Raw genomic sequence first — 18,539 nt, 5'->3', positions numbered from 1 at the left:
CTTTGAGCCAACTAAGACAAATCTCCTTGACCCTAGGTTTCCTCATTTGTAAGGGGTGGGGGGTGGCAGAGAACCCAGTGAGAATGGGTAGGACAAGAGTCCTTCAGGCTGGGACCCTATGAAGATGGGAATGGAAGGATGTTTCTGGCAGTAGTTTTCACCCTAGCCCCTACCCCCACTGCCTGTGGGCTTGGGACTGTCCAGTCTGCCTGATGGTAAGTTTAGTGTTGGCTTTGAGGTGGATAGGGGAGAATAGGTCTAACCAGGCTACTCTGCCTGTGGGCCAGTAGATTCTGGTGGCCAGCTCTTAAGAATCTGGCCTCAGTTCCCAGGAAGGGGCAGATAGGTTGTTCTGGGATGCTGCTAAGCACTTGAGGGGCAGAGGTGCAACAGCTTTGTCTCCAAAGGGCTGTAGGTCACAGGAAAACTGGTGCCTCTTCTGGCTCACCTCCACCAGCTCCTCCTCCCAGACTTCTGTGTTCACAACCTTCAAGCCCACCATATTAGAGACAGAACTGTCTCAGAGTGGGGAGTTGTTGAAGGTTAAACAACTACTTGGAGCTAGGACCTGAGTGTACAATATACTGAAAGTGCCAGGAAAGACCATCCCCAACATGTTTCAGGGACACATGCCTTAATCCCTAGGCCTAGCAGCAAGGGCTCAAGAAATGACCTGACCCTTCCTCTCTTGATCTTAGGAAGTTCTGCTTAGCATCTTGCTCACTGTCCTGAACTTGAGTAAGGGGATACCTGGTCTCAGAGAAAAGGAGGACCTGCAGAGCAGGAAAAAGAAAAACCACAAAGACTCTACACTGCCCTACCTTCTTTGGTGAATAGGGAACATCTGCTGTTTGACCTGGCAGACCCTTGCTCCCCAGCACTCCTGGCAGATCCCTGTAACCTTTCCTTGGTGGAGGTGGGGCTGTTTGCTCAGTAGTTTTGAGATAGAGGGTAGAAGACAGGAAGGAATCTGCCTGCCTTCCTGCTTGTCTTTGGCCCAGGGCAAGTTTCTGGGATCCCTCTGGCCTGGCTTACCCATCTATGAGATGTTGGTCTCCAGTGGGTTCTACGATACCCTTTGACCTCGGGGATGGAGTTGAGATAATAGCTCACACTTGAGTCTGCCTGCAAAAGGGTTAAAGGACCCAAGAAAGGTAAAACAAAATGCATTCTCTTCTAGTATAAAGGCACTACCCACCTTGGGCCAAGAGCCTTGGGCCAGTTCTGGGCCTAGACTGTTACCCAGAGAAACTTGTGTTTAGGAGCTCTTGACCAGTCTAGTCCTCCAGACGTTCCATACTACTTGACCCACTGCAGTCTCTATCCTGCTTCCCCATATTCCCAGCAGCCTGGACAAACTTCCCCAGCTTCTCTAAGCCAGGTAAGGCAAATAAAGTATCAACCTTTCATTCTTCTGGCTTCATTCTTCTGGCTTGTATTACTGTATCTTAAAAATCCAAATCAGTTGGTGACAATTTTTCCCTGTTTTGCTCATCCTCTCAACCACTGTCTTGAAACAAGGTGACTGAGGCGCCCAGAATGTAGACTTTCCCAAGTCTTGTGGCTCGTGTGAGGCAGGTTCAAGTCTGTTATATGCTTTAGGATTTTTTTTTTTTTTTTTTTTTTTTTTTTTTTTTTTTTTTTAATACTGGAGAGCAACAATTGTATGAAGCACCTACTGAGGGATTCTGGGTATCAGTTCCCTATGGGGATCTAAGAAAATGTAGAGACAAGAAGTTCAAAGTCGGGCTGCCCATCTCTTGGGGTGTTCCTGGCAGGAGGGGCCCACCAGAGGACAGCCTGGGGTAAGAAAGCCAGAGACCTGGGCACACAACACAGACTTTCCCGCTGGGGCACTCACCATTAGCCCCATCGTCCCCAACTTTGGTGAAGGAGACTCTTGAGTCTCGGCTGAGATAGGCAAAGTTGGTCTGTCCATGTCCCTGTGGAGGGCTCCGTGTGAGCAGGACCAGGTCGTCAGGCAGAATAGATCAGCTCTCAACATTGGTACTGGCTCTCCCCCAAGCAGAGTGGTCTGTCAGCCGCTCTGGGCCAGAGCCGGGGGTACAGTGTCCGCAGGTTCTCAGGAGGTGGCGCTAAAGGACTAAGCAGCTAGCGGTGAGCGGACTGGAGAGGCGAGCCGAGGGTGGGGTTAACATCGCCTCCCGCAACCGAAAAACGAGCTGAGAGAGGCCAACCTGTGGGCGGAGCTAAAACCTGCGGAAGGCTGGGTGGAACCCGTGGCGAGAAAAGTTGAGACTGCAGGAGACCCGGTAAAAGCTTGAGAAGGGCGGGGCTTCGTGGGACTGTGGCCCAGTCGAGCCTGACCCTAGGCCCGCTTTCTCTCCATTTCCGCTACGCTGTCAGAGCAAATGTAGCTGGGGTTCAGAACGTGTCATTCACAGTGGCGGTTCTCGGGAAAGGGAAGCCAGCAGGGAAAAGACGGCTTGGTTTTCGGATGGCTTCATCTCCTGGGGCCTCAAACAGCAAACCTTGAAATTTCAGATATATGTATTTGGGAACCAGTGAGAATCTGACCTTGGCCGGGCGCAGTGACGCACCACTGTAATCCCGGCGACTTGGGATTGAAAGTTCGAGGCCAGCATCAGCAAATTAGCAAGACCCAGTCTCCATAAATAAATAAGTAAATAAATAAGAAAGAGAGAAGGAAAGAAGGAATGAGGGGAGGAAGGGAGGGAGGGACTGGGTAGCTCAGAGGTAAAGCTACCCTGGGTTCCATCTCCGGTACCAAAGTAGGGACGGGGGCGGAGACGGGTGGGCCCGCGGTGGGTGGTGGGGACTGAGGAGAATTCGTCCTTTACCTCGCAGTTCCTCACCTTACCTTTGGCCTACCTTCTGGCTTCATGTCTTTGGGTGCCCAGCTTGAGAACTCTGCTTGTTTAATTCTTCTAACTCGAAAACTTCTAAGGTTGAAGGCGGGTTTAACTTAATAGGCTACTGTGAGATCTGGAGAGTCCTCCATGGTGGCTAGGTGCATCCAGCCCTGCGGTTGGGTTTCCTATACTGTGCCCCTGGGGAAGAACATGGCACTAGAAGCAAATGGGGATGGGGCAGCTAGCTGGTGACTGACTCTTTCCTTGGATCCATCCTCAAATCGGGGGCACCTTGAAGCCCCAGGAATATGTTTACCAAAACTTGTCTCCACGCTCCAGACACACACTGAAACAGGAGGAAACATCCAGTTGGCAGCTGGTCAGGACTTCTAAGGCCAGGGATGAGGGCTGTTTTTTTCTTTCTTAATAGAATTAGGATAGTAGAGTGTCAGGATATAGAGGACAAAGCCCAAGTTTGGAGTCTGCCAAAATGGTCAGGAGCTCAGACCAGGTCAACTCCCTTTTTAGGTGATAAAAAGTGATACAGGACCCAGTGATAGTGATACAGGATCACTCCCTTCTTAGTACCTATGTGACAAAAATGTAGAAAGGGACTGGCTCCTGCTCAGGACAGGACAGCAGAAAAGGGGGAGGGGGACTTTGAGGCTGACAACAGCTTACCTCTGGGCATGCCTAGAGGAGAGGACCACCTTGGCCTATTTGAACTCACCTTCAGAGGAACACCATCCTGGTTGGGCTAAGTAAGGAGTTGGGCATGGAGAATGCTGAAGGAATGTAGTTTTGTGTTTGAGGATCAGATGGGGTGGTGATGGCGGGGAGCTCTGCTTTCCTCTACACTCAATGCAGTGTAGTGATTACAGTACAAATGAGAGCCTAAGGAAGCATTGCCTGGGACTCTAACTCAGCAACCATTGTGCCCCTCAAGCCCTGTATTGGGTCCCAGGCAGCACATTAGCTCATTCTTGGAACTCTAGCCTTCTCAGAGGCTCAGGATCAAGCAGGGCTAGAAGAGGGACATAACCCATTCTGTGAGTCTCAAGAAGATCCCAGAGCAGAGCTGGGAAGTGGGGGTGAGATAATTAGCATTATCAAAGATGGTGGTTTTAGGGAGAGGACAGCTCAGTTGAACACTTGCCCTTTTTTTTTTTTAATTAAAAATATTTTTAGTTGTGGATGGACAACTAAACTTTATTTTTATGTGGTGGTGGTGATTGAACCCAGTGCCTTAACATGCTAGGCAAGCACTCTACCACTGAGCTACAACCCTAGTCCCTTTCTGCTCTTTTGGTAGCAGATGTGTTATGTCCTTTGCCCAGCCTACACTGTTGGCTTTTTGCAGCAAGACTGCCTTCCTGGAAAGCTGATGCCCACACCACACTTCCCAAATGGAGAGGTTATTAATATATAAATAGCAGTGGTAACCCAGCTGTTGCTACCCACCTGATACCTGCTCCCACCTAGCCCAGAACCTGGAGGAGCCAGGGAGGCTTCTCCTCAGATAACCCTGATGCTGAGAGTGCAACTTTAGTTTGCATAGCCTGACTTAGTGATGCTGTGGCCACACCCACCACTGCAGGGAGTGGGTTCCGGGTCTGGTTTGAGCAGTAGACAAAGACCAGATTCGGAGATCATAGGTTTAGTGAAGATGAGTAGGTTCAACTATCTTGATTCTTGTTCTATCTTTGAGGTCTACCACAGAACTGTCCTCATCCTAGGGCTCAAAAAGTGTCAGTCAAATTTAACTAAATTGAAATTTTCCTGGCAGACCTTTCTACTTGCCACAGGGTTTGGCTTCACTATCATAGTCTTAACCCCTGCCCCATTCTGTCCTACTGTCTTGGAAGGCAGGAGTTGTTATGGAATTTCCTGGGAGCTGCCTGGGCACTCAGTAAAGATGACAGAGCAAACAAGTCCTACTACAATCCATTCTGATCAGGACATAGATGGAACTCAGTGGAGAGAAGGGCTATGTCCAAATGGGCTGAGATCTCTGGTGGTAAAGGTAATTTTCAGTAATGCCCTTGCATTTGTAGTAGGAGATCCACAGAGGGGTCAGGAGGAAGGGGAATTTTAAATATGTTCCTGAAGAAAGATACATAAAGTGAGCCTGATGAAGGGGCCACCAAGCTCCTCCCCCTGAACTGTCAAATCTTATCCTCTGTTGCCTGGGGTAAGACACATGGCTGGTCAGGAGAGGACATAGGACGATTTCCACCTGGGCCTGTTCCCATCCATGGAACAGAGGGCACTCCATGGGAATTGGGATCCTAGTGCAGGGTGGAGGGGAGTCACAATAGAGATTCAGGTGGAATTTTCTATAGTTAGAAATTATTCGAATGCCTGTCTCTTTTCCTGCAAACAGAGGTCCTCAAGGGCAGGTTCCACAGTCTTCTCTGGGTCTGGCACTGAGTAGGAGGTGGGTATGCATTGGCTTAAGAAGGCTGAATGTGTGTTGGCATGAGTGAGATCAGCAGAGTCATCCCAAAGGCCTGTCTGGGGAATACAGAGGGGCAAGAAAAACAGCATGTTTTGACTTGAATGCTTACAACTTGGAGAAACCATAGTTTCATTATTTTATCTTGTCATAACAAGCCTTCAGACATGTATAACTCTAATAGCAATGGGCTAATTAAGCCTTATTGAGAGCAATGCATGGGTGGTGGGGTTAGGCTGGCGATAAACATTTCTGATGATGTTTTCTCGCTATTTTTATCATGAGTAAAGGTTTTCACATTGAAACAGGAAAGGAATTATGCTGGCAAGGCAACAAGCAAATTCTATAGTTTCTAGCCTTATTCCTTTTTTCTGCTCTACCAAAAACCATGGCCAGTTTAAGACTATAGTATACAAAGTGAGGTTGTTCAGGCCAGTCCAGGTGGGCTCCTGAGAAGGGCAAAGATCAGATGTCTTGTTCATGGCCTCATGCCAGCCTTAGGCTTGCTTAGGGAACTGTCTGATTCCCCATGTTAGTGGGTGGTGCCAATAAACTTCAGCCTGGAGGGATAGGCTTTGCTTCTTTGGGCTTCCTTCCTTCCTCTTTAGTTTTGTTTCTCCCTCCCAAAAGAGGGGTGGAGGCAGAGAGTCAATTTCCTCAGTTGCTTCTCATATCGCTTCTCATATGACAGGCTGAGGCATCATGATAGCAAAAAGAGTTCAGACAGCTCTGTAGATAGGAACCAACTTTCCCAGCCTCTCTGGAATGGTCCAAAGCTTGGACAATGTTATCTGGAACTGTCCTCAGCCATCCTTCCTCATTCTCAACCATCTTTGGTCTCCTGTTTTTGCTCGCAAAGTTTGTCATTCTTTTTCACTACCATAGGAATCTTCATATTTGGATCCTGAATCTCCCTGTACCAGTGGCCATGCTGAAAGCATCAGCACAGGGTGAAATGGATTGTGGGAGAAATAGGAAAGCCTGAGTGTGAGCTCACTCCTTCCTCCCCTTCCTCTACATTTCACCTTGTTTGTCCTTGGTCCAGAAGGACTCAGAGTATAGCTCCTGAGGTCCTGCTATCTCCTTATTCCCCCAAGATTTGCCTTCCAGTGACTAAAATAATCAGGCCTTTTCCTACCTGGGTGAATTTTTAATTATCCCATTTTCCCTCTGGTCTTTTCCAAGTGTCTGAGAGTACAAGTTGGAGAAGCTAGTAATACAAAGCCAACCATAAGTTCCCTCTTAGTGTAGATTGGGTCTCCTCCTATCTGGCCTTTCCAAAATTACTTTTGGAAAGTAACATGTCACATGTCATGCCTAGTGGAAAGAAGATATCTTCGGATAGACCCTGCTAAACTCTTGCAGGGTCTCCAAGTCCATCCTGTCCAAGACCATCCTGGGGCAGCAGCTGGACCTAGGAAGGAATGGTACCCAGATATGCCACATAGCTGGTTTGCACAAACTGTGAGATTTGTTTTTTAACTGCTATGAAGACTGCTGAAGTTAGTGAATCCTCTAAATGAATGAGGACAGCTCATGAATAACCCTTCCATAAGAAAAAAGTGAATGCATCCTCACCATTCTCCCTGCTACTTATTACATCAGTAGCCTAAATATGCTGATGCAGGAGGTATAACCAAAGTTCTTTCTGGGGTAACTTTAAACCTGGTGGTTGCTGGATTCCCTAAGAAGTGCAGGTGAGGGAAACGCTCAGAGCAGCATGGAGAACCAAATCCAACTATCAGTCCCTGAAGTCCTGCTGAAGGCCAGCCCAGATGATAGGAAAAGTCAGACAAAGATCTATTGAGGAGCCCAATATAGATCAAGAGGAAGGAAATGCCCTTTAGAAAGAGAATAAAAATGACTGAATCAGAGCTCCAGACAATCAGAGGCCAGCACCTTCCCATGGTCAGTAGAAATCCCTGGACTGAATGTCAGGGGTGGAAGTAGATAAGGCAGGTGTGTTCCTGGGGATGCTCCTTAAGAGGAAATGGAATTGAGAGAGGAAGATCATCGCTAACTCACTTCCATGTCCTCCTGGATTCACTGTGCTTTGTTCTCACCAAAGCAACAAAGACCCTGGAGGTCTGTTGATAGTCAGAAATCCAATCTTAGGAAGGCAACTCCCCAGACCTGCTGGCTGGGTAGGGCTAATTACTCCCACAGGAACCAGGGTATGTTGATTTGAATCTATGGAAAGCCACATCTCCTGTGTTTTCTACAAAAACAAAAAATAACATCTTAACTGGACATGGTGGCACATGCTTATAATCCCAGCAACTCTAGAAGATGTGAGGCAGGAGAATCGCAAGTATGAGACCAGCCTGGACAGCTTAGTGAAACCCTGTCTCAAAAAGTAAAAAGGGCCAGATATAGCTCAGTAGTAAAGTGCATCTGGGTTCAATCGCCATTACCACAAGGAAAAAAAAAAGTCCTTTCCCCCTTTCAAGTAGCTCAACACATACTGACTGGTGGTAGTGAAACCAGAATAGGCTGGGTTGGGACAAGGTCAGGCTGCTGACCTGTTCATAGTGCTTGTATGTGAAAGGTATGGCACCAAACCCCCAAATCCCAGACCACCATAGGACAGACAATAATATAATTGGCATGTGCATGCCAGGCACTTGTCCTTGTGTTTGATCTACATCAGTCACTCCACCCTTACCAGAGGGGATGCTAATATTCTAATGTTTGCACCAGGAAATGGAGGCTCAGTGAACCCAAAGTCCCCATCTACACAGGGGAAGGGCTGGCATGTGGACCAGTGGAGCCTAAATGTGCATATGCAGTCACCAGACATTCATAAAGCTTAATCAAATACCCTTTAGCACAGGAGGAAATACAAAGCAAGGACTATCATAACAGGTAGAGAAGCTCTCCTTATCCCAGTAGTCCCAGCAAGTCTAGGCAGCATGCTTGAAAGGCAGCAGATATTAAGGTCAGAAGAAAACACCATTAAGTAGGGGCTCTGAATTTCTTATTTATCTTACCTGCTGCATTCCAGAGTTTGGGAAGAGCAGCTCAGAATGCTTCGGAGAAGGCCCTGGGCCTCCCTCCCATAACTGACAGCGTACTTCTTGTCCCTGACCATCAGTACTCACTTGGATCTCTGATTATTCCAGGTCAGATCAGAACTGCTGACATCCCATGTGATATTAGGAGAATTAAATGGGTTTGTAAATGGGACCAAATTACTCAAGCCAGAAATGGTTTGGAATATAGTCTGGATCTTCTAGGAAATATTTTCCCTCAGGAAAATACCCGAGGCTTGTGTGAGAAGCCTTAACACTGGTAAGGGGCAGAGGGGGAGTGGAAAATTAATTGGTGAGGTCTCAGATTAATGCAGAGGAAACCTGCAGTTCCTTATTTAGACGGTCCCTAGGGGCCACAGCTCAGTTTCTGAGAAACATCAACTCCTCTTCTATCCATCCCCAAGGTCACTGTCCCAGAGCCTGATGAGGTGGTCTTCCAGCTTGTTTTAGGCCCGCCCTGACACACCTTCCATCTTTCTCAAGGGCACTTCCTAACACTCCAGTTCTGTGGGATGGGGCCTCAGTGAAAATCTCAGATGGTTCCTACATTGATATCTGGATGGTCTTTGCCCTCTTCCTGCCCCCCCCTTTTGAGAACCTCACAATCCAGTCCTACCACCCAGCACCCTCTCTCGACTTCCTTCAACGATCTTGTGCCTCAGACATACTTGTTCATTTGCCTTTTCAACTCGTATGTATCCTTTGAGACCACACTCGGTTGGGCCCTCTCTCTGAGGCCTGTCCTCACGATGACCGCTCCACGCCACCTAAAGGCGAGTCCCCACTCCAAGCTTCAGTGGACAGAAAGTGTCACTGTTTCCAGAAAGGCACAGCGTTACGCCCCCTCGGCGCTTCCAATGGTCAGTGACCCTTCATACCGGTCTCAAGTAATGTTGCTGCCAGACCCCTCCCAGATCCAGTTAGCACGCGCCCGTTGTGTCTGACCCGGAGGGCGCATGCGCGGGCGCCGGCGGCGTTTTCCCGGCGACCCCGAGGCTGACGCGTGGACACGAGTCTTCGCGGGCTAGCGGGAGCGCGCGTGTGTTTGATGGGGGCGGGGGTGTGCAGTGAGGGTGGTGTGCGACTCGCGCATGCGCAGAGACAGGCGGCGGCGTGAGCCGATCTCGGAGATGGCGGCGGCGGCGCCTAGAGTGTGAGCACCGCCCGGGAGCCGCCGGCCCGGGCGTAGTGTGACCCCGACCCTGCCCGCCCGCCTGCCCACCATGGGTAACGAGGCCAGTTTGGAGGGTGGCGCTGGCGACGGTCCACTGCCGCCTGGAGGCCCCGGCCCCGGTCCGGGCCCCGGTGCAGGGAAGACGCCTTCAGCACCAGCCGGCGGCGGACAGCTCCCCACGTCTGGCGCTGCGCGGGCTACCGCAGGACCACCGGTTTCAGGCCCGGGCCCCCGCCCGGGTCCCGGCAAGTGAGTGCGCCTCTTGGCGCCCTGGGGGCGGGGAACTGCAGCCTGAGGCTGGGACTGGGGCCTGGGATCCTACGATCTAGTGGACAGCGAGGTTTGACGTCCAGCCACATTGAGCCCTGCCAGATTGGCGTGAGCTGGGTGATCGCAGGAAGCGGCCCTTCATTTCCAGTCACTCCGCCTTGGCAGGGCAAGATGGCAAGTCCAGGGTCAGTCGGGGCCTGCAGACCGATACTCCGTCACGAACCCCAAATTCTTTCCCCCCTGACGCTGGCGCCCAACCGCTCATGAGGGGCTTATGTAACCTTAGCCTGGTCTCCCTGAGCAAGGGAGCAGTGAGATGGAAAACGTCCTCCCCGTCTGCCAGTGTCTGCATATGTGTCCATTGTGTTGGGCCAAAGAAAGAGCACAATGGGAGTGGCTGTCAGGAAAGATAAGTGTCACTGCGAAGAACAGAGAGAGATGGAAATAGTTGAACCATGACTTGGTCTTATGCTTTCCTTAGGCATTTAGTGGCTGTAAACATTTTTGGGGAAAGGAAAATTGCCCACTTGACACCAGTAGGCTCAGCAATACCAACAGGGTCATGTGCTTTCACCAAGGCTTAGTGAATTATTTTCAGGTGAAACAAATGCTGTTGAATTTTCTAGCAACAGATATGCTTTCACTGCCTAATGATTTAGATTACCACCTCAAACCAATAGAAGAGCTGAAACCCACATAGAATGTTTTAAACAGAGCATATCTGATCAAATACTGTGATACTGCTTGTTTTAAATGTTTGCCAACCCAGGATCTGCAAAACAATCAAGTTGCAATGAATGCAGTGGAATGGAATATCAATATGTAAGTCAGTAGACTGAAAACTCTGGAAAACTACCCAAGATCTATGCAGGATTAAATGGAAAGCATTATTTTATACTAAATAGTTCTGGAGAATAGCAATCCCCCCTTAGGGGGTGGTTTTCAGTCCAGATGTGGCTGTCGATAAATGTTGTTTTTTTGTCTTTTCTGTATGGAAGCACATAAATTCTGAGGGAGCATAATTTTTGCTCTTCAGCTGCCCAGCTGTGTCACTTATGTGTTTATTTCCTTATGTTTTATGTTCTTAGATAACTAACAGTAATTGAAAGTTTTAGTAGCCTAAAACCTGTCGCAAATCAAGCCAGCCTGTGAGCATCCTTTTTAGAGGTAAAATTTGTCCATTTTACATTAGCTATTAGAGTAATGCAGCTGGGTAGCACATGGCTCTTAGCTCTGCAAACACTGTCATCTTGCTGCGTGTTGAGTTACTGTTTGGGTTTTAGCTTGAGGGAAACTCGCCCAAGCTTTAGTGCTCTCCCTCCAAGGAAAAGCTTCTACAGTTGAATGGAAAAACACCTTGTTACTGGGAGCTCTCTATGTGGGGAATTTCCCATTTCTCTTTTGGAAACCAAACAGGATACTCTGCTTGTAATTTATCAGATGTTTTAGAGCCAAACATGAAATTTTGGAAAGATTTGGGCAAGCTTAAAAGGAGAAGAAGGAGCCTGATGTATACTGCTCATATTTCTTTTCAGTGTTTTGTTTCTACTCCATCTCTGCATCCTGCTTCAGGGCAGATCATAAATTGCTGCGGAAACTATGGAATCCTGCTAGATTTAGCAGTCACACAATTTCTCACCTAACTGTGGGCAAGGCTCACACGTGGGACTGTCCCATGACTATCAGGCTTAGGAGGTAAACTAGCTCTTTGTCATCAATGCTGGACTGGGGACCCTTAGGAGGTGGAATTTACTTTTCCAGTTGATATTTGGCTTATCCCAGCACCTCAGCCGAGCAGACAACTGCATGGTCTTTCTCTCAGTATTGGAATGGCTTCTACTTCCTCTCATCAGAGCATCTCAGGTACCTGATACCAAATTTAGCATATTCTTTTCTGAGATGCTGCTGAACATTGATGGAGGAAAAAGCCCTGTGGCATGTGCCTCTGGACATTCAGGAAAGAGCATTGGCATATTTGAGCAAAAACATATTTGTTTCTAGCAACACTATAGATTTTGGAACAGGCAGAAAGCTTAAGGAGGTAGGTAGGGGGTCAGGTAAAGGAGTAATCATTTTTCTAACCCCAGAAGGGAACAAAACTGAGGTTCTGAGGGACCTGAATTCTGGTTCTTTCTTACTGCCATATTACATCTTGTCACCCCAGGCTGAATTAGTCTTTTCATCCTCATACTGAGATGACTTGACTGTGTGAGGGGGCGGCCCCAGCATTTGCCACTGAAGAGCTTAACTTGAATCCCATGAGTAGTGATGCTACCACAACCATAGTATTGCCTCTTAGCCCATTTGGATGAAGGGAACTTTGGCCACTGGGTGTCTGAAGGAAGAACTTTTTGTTTCTGGTCTCAGGGTCAATACATACAGTTATATAGACTGCCTTTCTCAAGGAGTGCCAGATTAGGAGAAGGCTGAACTCTGTCCCAGGTTTCACGCTCCAAGCTGTATGCCTTGGTATGGGCTACATCCTGATAGAGGAAGTGGTATCTTTCATTCATTCATTCATTCATTCATTCATTCATTCATTTCTTCATTTTTTATGGAAATGGGCCTAATATATGGTGGGGTTGATGAGATTTTACCTATACATACAACCATGACACGCAATCAGATCAGGATAGAACCTTGTCTGTACCCAAGAAAGTGTCTTTTTAAAAATTGCACAGAAGAGCCATATAGACCAGTGGTAGTCTGTCTACTCTATACCAGCCCTGTGGGCTCAAATATGTTCTGACATTTCAGTCAATCAGGTAAGGAATGTTTACCAGATATCAAGGTCCAACATTGGGCTTAACTTCATGGAGGTTATGGAAGGGTATATGATACTTCTCTATCCTCTAGCACTCAGAGTCTATTGGTCACATAGCCCTTGAAGAACTGAATTATAGAAGAACTTTAAGAGAGATGGGGCACCTTAGTGTCTGAGAAAAGTCAAATTCACAGTTCTTACAGAAGGATTGTCAAGTGGGAAGAGTGGAGAGGCAGAGCTAGGCTTCAGGAGAGGGAGAGACCCAAGGCTTCCTGGAAAAATGATGGGGTTAGCAGAGGTAGAAATGGAGAGGAATTAAATGAGAAGTGTGATCTACACTGGCAAGAATAATGAATATAACACAAGACTTAGTGCAGGAGGCTGGGAAAGAGTTGGGACAAAGCCAGGTGGAACCATCTTTCCCTCATTGCCATCAAAATTCGTGATCAACTCAGTTCTAGACCATATGCCACAGAGACATCTTGAGCTAAAGTCAGCTGGGCACAGAGAATCTGGAAGGTGGGCAAGGCTGATCTGAGAACCACACCAAAATTTCCTTGCTCAAAATGGATTTATCAGACATAGTGTCTTTGGTCTGGTACTTGCTATATCAGCTAACTATCAGGCTGTAGAAAAATCTGGGATAAATTTGTAAAGATAAAATGAAAGACATTATTTCAGGGTTTGTAAATAATAATCCTTTATCATTTAGTGACCTTGTTTGACCACAGTGGCTGCGTTTTCAGGGAGGGCATGTCATGAAATGTACACTAAAGTGATTTCACATCTGCGTGGTCATGATGTTAAAATTTTAACCCAAGGGGCCAGCCACTTTTGCATTTTTTTTTCTCCCTCTTCCCTCCTCTACACTTCTCAGTAGTAGGGATTGAACCCAGGGCCTTATGCATGCCAAACAGGCACGCCACCATTGAGATACATCCCCAGCTCTTTTTAAAATTTTATTTTGAGACCAGGTCTCACTAAGTTACCCAAGCTGGTCTCAAACTTGTGATTGTCTTGCCTCAGCCTCCTGAGTAGCTGGGATTATAGGCATGTTCTAGCTTACCCAGCCACTTTTGCATTTCTTGCCAGGGTAGAAGAGATACCTTTGGTAATATAGTGGTCTCAGCATTAGTAGGACTGATTCTTTTTGATTAAAAAGAATTTATAATGGAGAGATTAGGAGGAGAGAGGAGATACATGTATGTGTACATATATGTGTGTATATGTGTATGTGTATGTATACATATCCATATGTATATATGTCTATATCTCTATATATTTACTATAGAAAATTTTAAACATACATAAAAGAATAGTCTAATAAACTCCTATGTTTCCATTGCTTAGCCACAGCTATCATCAACTCAAGGCCAATCAGTTTTATCTATCTCCCTTACCCCCTACTTCCCACAGAAGCAAATTCCAGATATCCCAACATTTCACCATGAGTATTTCCAAGAAATAAGGGCACAATATCAGATAACCACAATATCATAATTATATTTAAATAGTTACGAATTTCTTCTTTTTTCGTGGTGCTTGGAATGGAACATAGGGCCTCATACATGCTAGGCAAGTGCTGTGCCTCTGAGCTATATCCCAAGCCAATAATCCCTTCTTATTCTCAGCAAATATTGAGTCATTGTTCCATTTTTCTGTGTCTTCTGAATTTATTTTTACAGTAAGTTTGTTTGAATCATAATACATTTGTCTGATATATCTCTCCAGTTCATTTAAACCTATAGACTCCCTCTCCTTTTTTTCCTCTTGAAATTTATGTCTTAGAGAACTGTGTCAAGCTGGGTGTGGTAGTGCATGTCTGTAATACCAGAAACTCAGGAGACTGAGACAGGAGATTGCAGATTCAACAACTTAGTGAAACCCTGTCTCATAATTTAAGAAAAAAATTAAAAAGGACTGGGGATGTAGCTCAGTGATAAAGCACCCTTGGGTTCAATTCTTAGTTAAAAAAAAAAAAAAAAAAAAAAAAAGAGAGAAAGTGAAAAAAAACCCTACCGGACAATACTATTTGTCCTGTAGTTTCTCTTAATCTGGACTATGCTGATTGCATCCCTGTGATGTCATTTAGGACATTCCTCTGTCCATATTTTTTTCTGAAAACTAGGAATTAGAGTCACATCATCATTTTTATTGGTATTATTATCATTTTTGTGGTGCTCAGGATTGGGTACAGGGTCTCACACATGGTAGGCAAATGTTCCACCACTGAGCTATACCATCTCAGCCCAAATTTTATTCTTTTTTTTTTTTTTTTTTTTTGGTGGTGCTGGGGATTGAACCCAGGGCCTTGTGCTTTTGAGGCAAGCACTCTACCAACTGAGCTATATCCCCAGCCCCCATATTTTATTCTTTTAGTTAAGAAATTCTAGTTTTTAAAGAAAGTGTTTTAAGTGTTTGTTGGGTGCTTTAGACATGGAGAAACTAGGTGATTATTAAAAGTAGAGTCAGGCTTTGGACTAATTTGTGAGCCAAAGAACAAAGCAGTGGATAATGTTTCTGTTTTCTTTCCTAAAATTCTTCCTCTGAGTTTCTCACCACATGTCCTGCATGGGCAAGGGAAAGGATTCCTGTAAGAGGGATGGGCTGGCTGCAAAATAAAAGCTCTGAAATTTATTTATCAGAAATAATGACAGAAAATAGAATTATCTTAAGAGAAGGGGCATGACTGATTGAGCCATCTAGAAGGGTCTGGCTCTAACAAAGGAAGGAGCCCGTGCTTGCTTATTTATATTGGTACAGATCAAAAGGGATGGGTAGGAGCTTCTTCCAGGAAAAATAGGATGGAGGGTGGAGGTAAGCAAGCCATTTGGCTCTAGTGGGTCACTCCCACATCCCTGCTTGTATTTGAACTTCAGAGGTGAACTAATGCAGGATAACCACTTGATTCAGGCAGTCTTGATCAGTTATTAATAACTGAGAGTTCCTAAGACCAGATTTTCCTGGTTAATGGCCCAGCTATGCTTGGTTCTCATACAAGTCATGGGTGGCTTCCTGCAAAATTAGTTCGAGTTTTGTTGTTGTTGTTGTTGTTGTTAGTACTAGGGATTGAACCCGGGACATGTAACCACTGAGTCATCTCCCCAGACCTTTTTATTTTTATTTTAAGACAGTGTCTCACTAAGTTGCTCAGGGTCTCTGAGGCTAGTTTGAGCTTGTGATCCTCCTGCCTCAGCCTCCTGAGCAGCTGGGATTACAGGTGTGTGCCACCATGCCCAGCCAGTTCTAAGGCAAAGATTTTAGGAGTTCCTGGGACATGTCATCCCTCCCTGTATATGTGCGTAGGAATCTGTTAGGAGATCGTATTGGGGTACTTTTCTTCCTCTTCTCATCTGTCTTGCATTTCTGAATGGGGCCCTTTCCTCTTATAAGTGAGGGTTGAGAAGGGCCAGACTCTGCTGTATGTGGGCTACTTGAGGGGAATCTGTTCTTGGATACTATGGGCTGTGTGCTGTTAAGTTGGGGCTAACTGTGGAGGTAGACGGGTAAAACTGCCATTAACTACTGTATCATCATAGATATTCAGGTGGATGTTTTATTTCTTACTCTACTTACCAGGCTTTGTAGTTCCTGCAAGCCCCATCTGTCCTGGCCTTACTTGTTCTTCCTTCCTGATAACTAACTCTTTAAATGGTAAAATGGTAACTGAGACCTGCATCCCTGCAGCAAGGGCTAAGTGTCATTTTAGGATGTAAGACCTTCCTGGTAAACTACCACGTGGTAGGCAACATAGCAGTGGATTCCTGCCCTACTCCTGCTTCACTTGGTGCCGGGGCATGTCATGCTGGTGCAGATACTGTTAATTCAATAGGATTCACCCAAGCTCCTTTCCTGCAGGGCCCTTTGCCATCTATGTCAACAAATATAGTGATGGAAATTGACCATATTTGAAGAATGAATTGGGACCCTGGTCTATGGACCCCTCCTTGTGGTAGTAGAAATGAAATTCTGGTGTCCTACCTTCTATGTTTTGTGCCTTTCAGATTGGACTTCTGGTGGGTGGGGTATCTGTTGGCCCCTGGCATTCTCTTTGCCCATTTGCCTTATACTTAGGTTCTGGTCAACTGAACCTGTGGGGTAGGGCTGGTGAGCATGTTCCCTGATTCATCTGTGCTGTGCCCTGGGCCCCAGGCTGTTTGAAGGGCTGCTGTGATCTCTCTTTCCAATTTTTTGCTCTATGGGCACCTAAGATTCTGAAGAGAGCTCTCCTTTAGTACAGACCCTCATATTTGATACCACCATTTCTTTCTAATAAGGTCACATAGAGGCACATTGGAAACCTATAGGTCTCCTGAGTTTAAATCCAGAACCGCCTGAAGCAACCTTGCTGCTCCTAAAGTAGGCAGGGCTGTTGTCAGGCCCAAAGGTGAAGAAGAGATTTTCCCTGAGGGTAAGTAGACAAGTTGGCTTCTATGCCTTGGTTCCAAAGGGTTGAAGAGATCAAAGAGCCCTACCACCTTGTCCAGAAGCTCATGCAGGGATCACCTCACCTGGTCCTACCTGAGACTGCCTCCTGTCTTCAGAGGAGCCATAGCTCTGGCTCAGGGGGAGAGCTGAACTATCCAAGGATGCTGGAAGAACAATTATGGTGTTGGGGTGATTTAGGTGCTTTTTAAGAAAGGGAAGGTAAGGAAATTTCCCAAAAGTCATACCATTACATTCCTATTACTCTTATTACCTGCACTTAAATTTTTTTTTTTTTTTTGTATCAGGAATTGAACCCAGAGGCACTTAACCACTGAGCCACATCCCCAGTCCTTTTATTTTGAGACAGGGTCTCACTAAGTTGCTTAGGGCCTTGCTAAGTTGCTGAGGCTGTTTTTTTTAAATTTTTATTTATTTTTTATTGTAAACAAATGGGATACATGTTGTTTCTCTGTTTGTGCATGGCGTAAAGGCATACCATTTGTGTAATCATAAATTTACATAGGTTAATGTTGTTTGATTCATTCTGTTATTTTTCCCTTCCCCCCACCCCTCCCACCCCTCTTTTCCCTCTATACAGTCCTTCCTTCCTCCATTCTTGCCCCCCTCCCTAACCCTAACTCTAACCCTAACACTAACCCCTCCCACCCCCCATTATGTGTCATCATCCACTTATTAGCAATATCATTCATCCTTTGGTTTTTTGAGATTGACTTATCTCACTTAGCATGATGTTCTCCAATTTCATCCATTTGGCTGCAAATGCCATAATTTTATCATTCTTTATGGCTGAGTAATATTCCATTGTATATATATACCACAGTTTCTTTATCCATTCATCAATTGAAGGACATCTAGGTTGGTTCCACAATCTGGCTATTGTGAACTGAGCAGCTATGAACATTGATGTGGCTGTATCTCTGTAATATGCTGATTTTAAGTCCTTTGGTTATAGGCCACTGAGGCTGGTTTTGAACTTGGGATCCTCCTGCTTCAGCCTCCTGAGCTGCTGGGATTACTTGTGTATGCCACTGTGACTGACCTAAAATTTTGTTTAATAAATCAATTTTTAAAATTGACAAAGCTAAGTGTGGTGGTGCACACTTATAATCCCAGCAACTTGGGAGACTGAGGTAAGGAGAATTGTAGGTTTGAGGTCAGCCTCAGCAACTTAGCAAGACCCTGTCTCAAAATAAAAAAATAAAAAAGGCCAGGGATATAGCTCTATGGTAGAGTATCCCTGGGTTCCATTCTTTTTTTTTTTAACATTATATAATATAATATTTTTAAAAAAAATTAATTTTAATTTATTTTTATTGTAAACAAATGGGATACATGTTTCTGATTGTACATGGAGTAACAGCATACCATTTGCGTAGTCATACATTTACATAGGGTAATGATGTTTAATTCATTCTGTTATTTTTTCCTTCCCCCCCACCCCTCTTTTCCCTCTATACAGTCGCTCCTTCCTCCATTCTTGCCCCCCTCCTACCCCCCATTACGTGTCATCATCCGTTTATCAGTGAGATCATTTGTGTTTTGGATTTTTGAGATTGGCTTA

At 45.8% G+C, this 18,539-nt stretch overlaps 1 protein-coding gene and 1 non-coding gene across 2 annotated transcripts in view; one reads left to right on the top strand and one right to left on the bottom strand.

Annotated features, from left to right (window-relative positions):
• Positions 1-9,488: 9,488 nt before the first annotated feature.
• Positions 9,489-18,539, top strand: part of Bsn (bassoon presynaptic cytomatrix protein) — a 93,528-nt gene continuing 84,477 nt past the window's right edge. Inside the window, exon 1 of the mRNA XM_047564803.1 lies at positions 9,489-9,744. Coding sequence (XP_047420759.1) covers positions 9,545-9,744 — 200 coding nt within the window. The 5' untranslated portion in view covers positions 9,489-9,544. The remainder of the gene's footprint in view (positions 9,745-18,539) is intronic.
• On the bottom strand, positions 14,812-14,884 carry Trnal-caa (transfer RNA leucine (anticodon CAA)). Its single transcript has one exon. It is a non-coding gene; the product is annotated as a tRNA-Leu (tRNA).

This window comes from Sciurus carolinensis, chromosome 9, assembly GCF_902686445.1.
Source record: "Sciurus carolinensis chromosome 9, mSciCar1.2, whole genome shotgun sequence".
NCBI classification, from domain to species: Eukaryota; Metazoa; Chordata; class Mammalia; order Rodentia; family Sciuridae; genus Sciurus; species Sciurus carolinensis.
The sequence above is the reverse complement of the archived record's forward strand: the minus strand, read 5'-3'. Positions and strand labels throughout refer to the sequence as shown.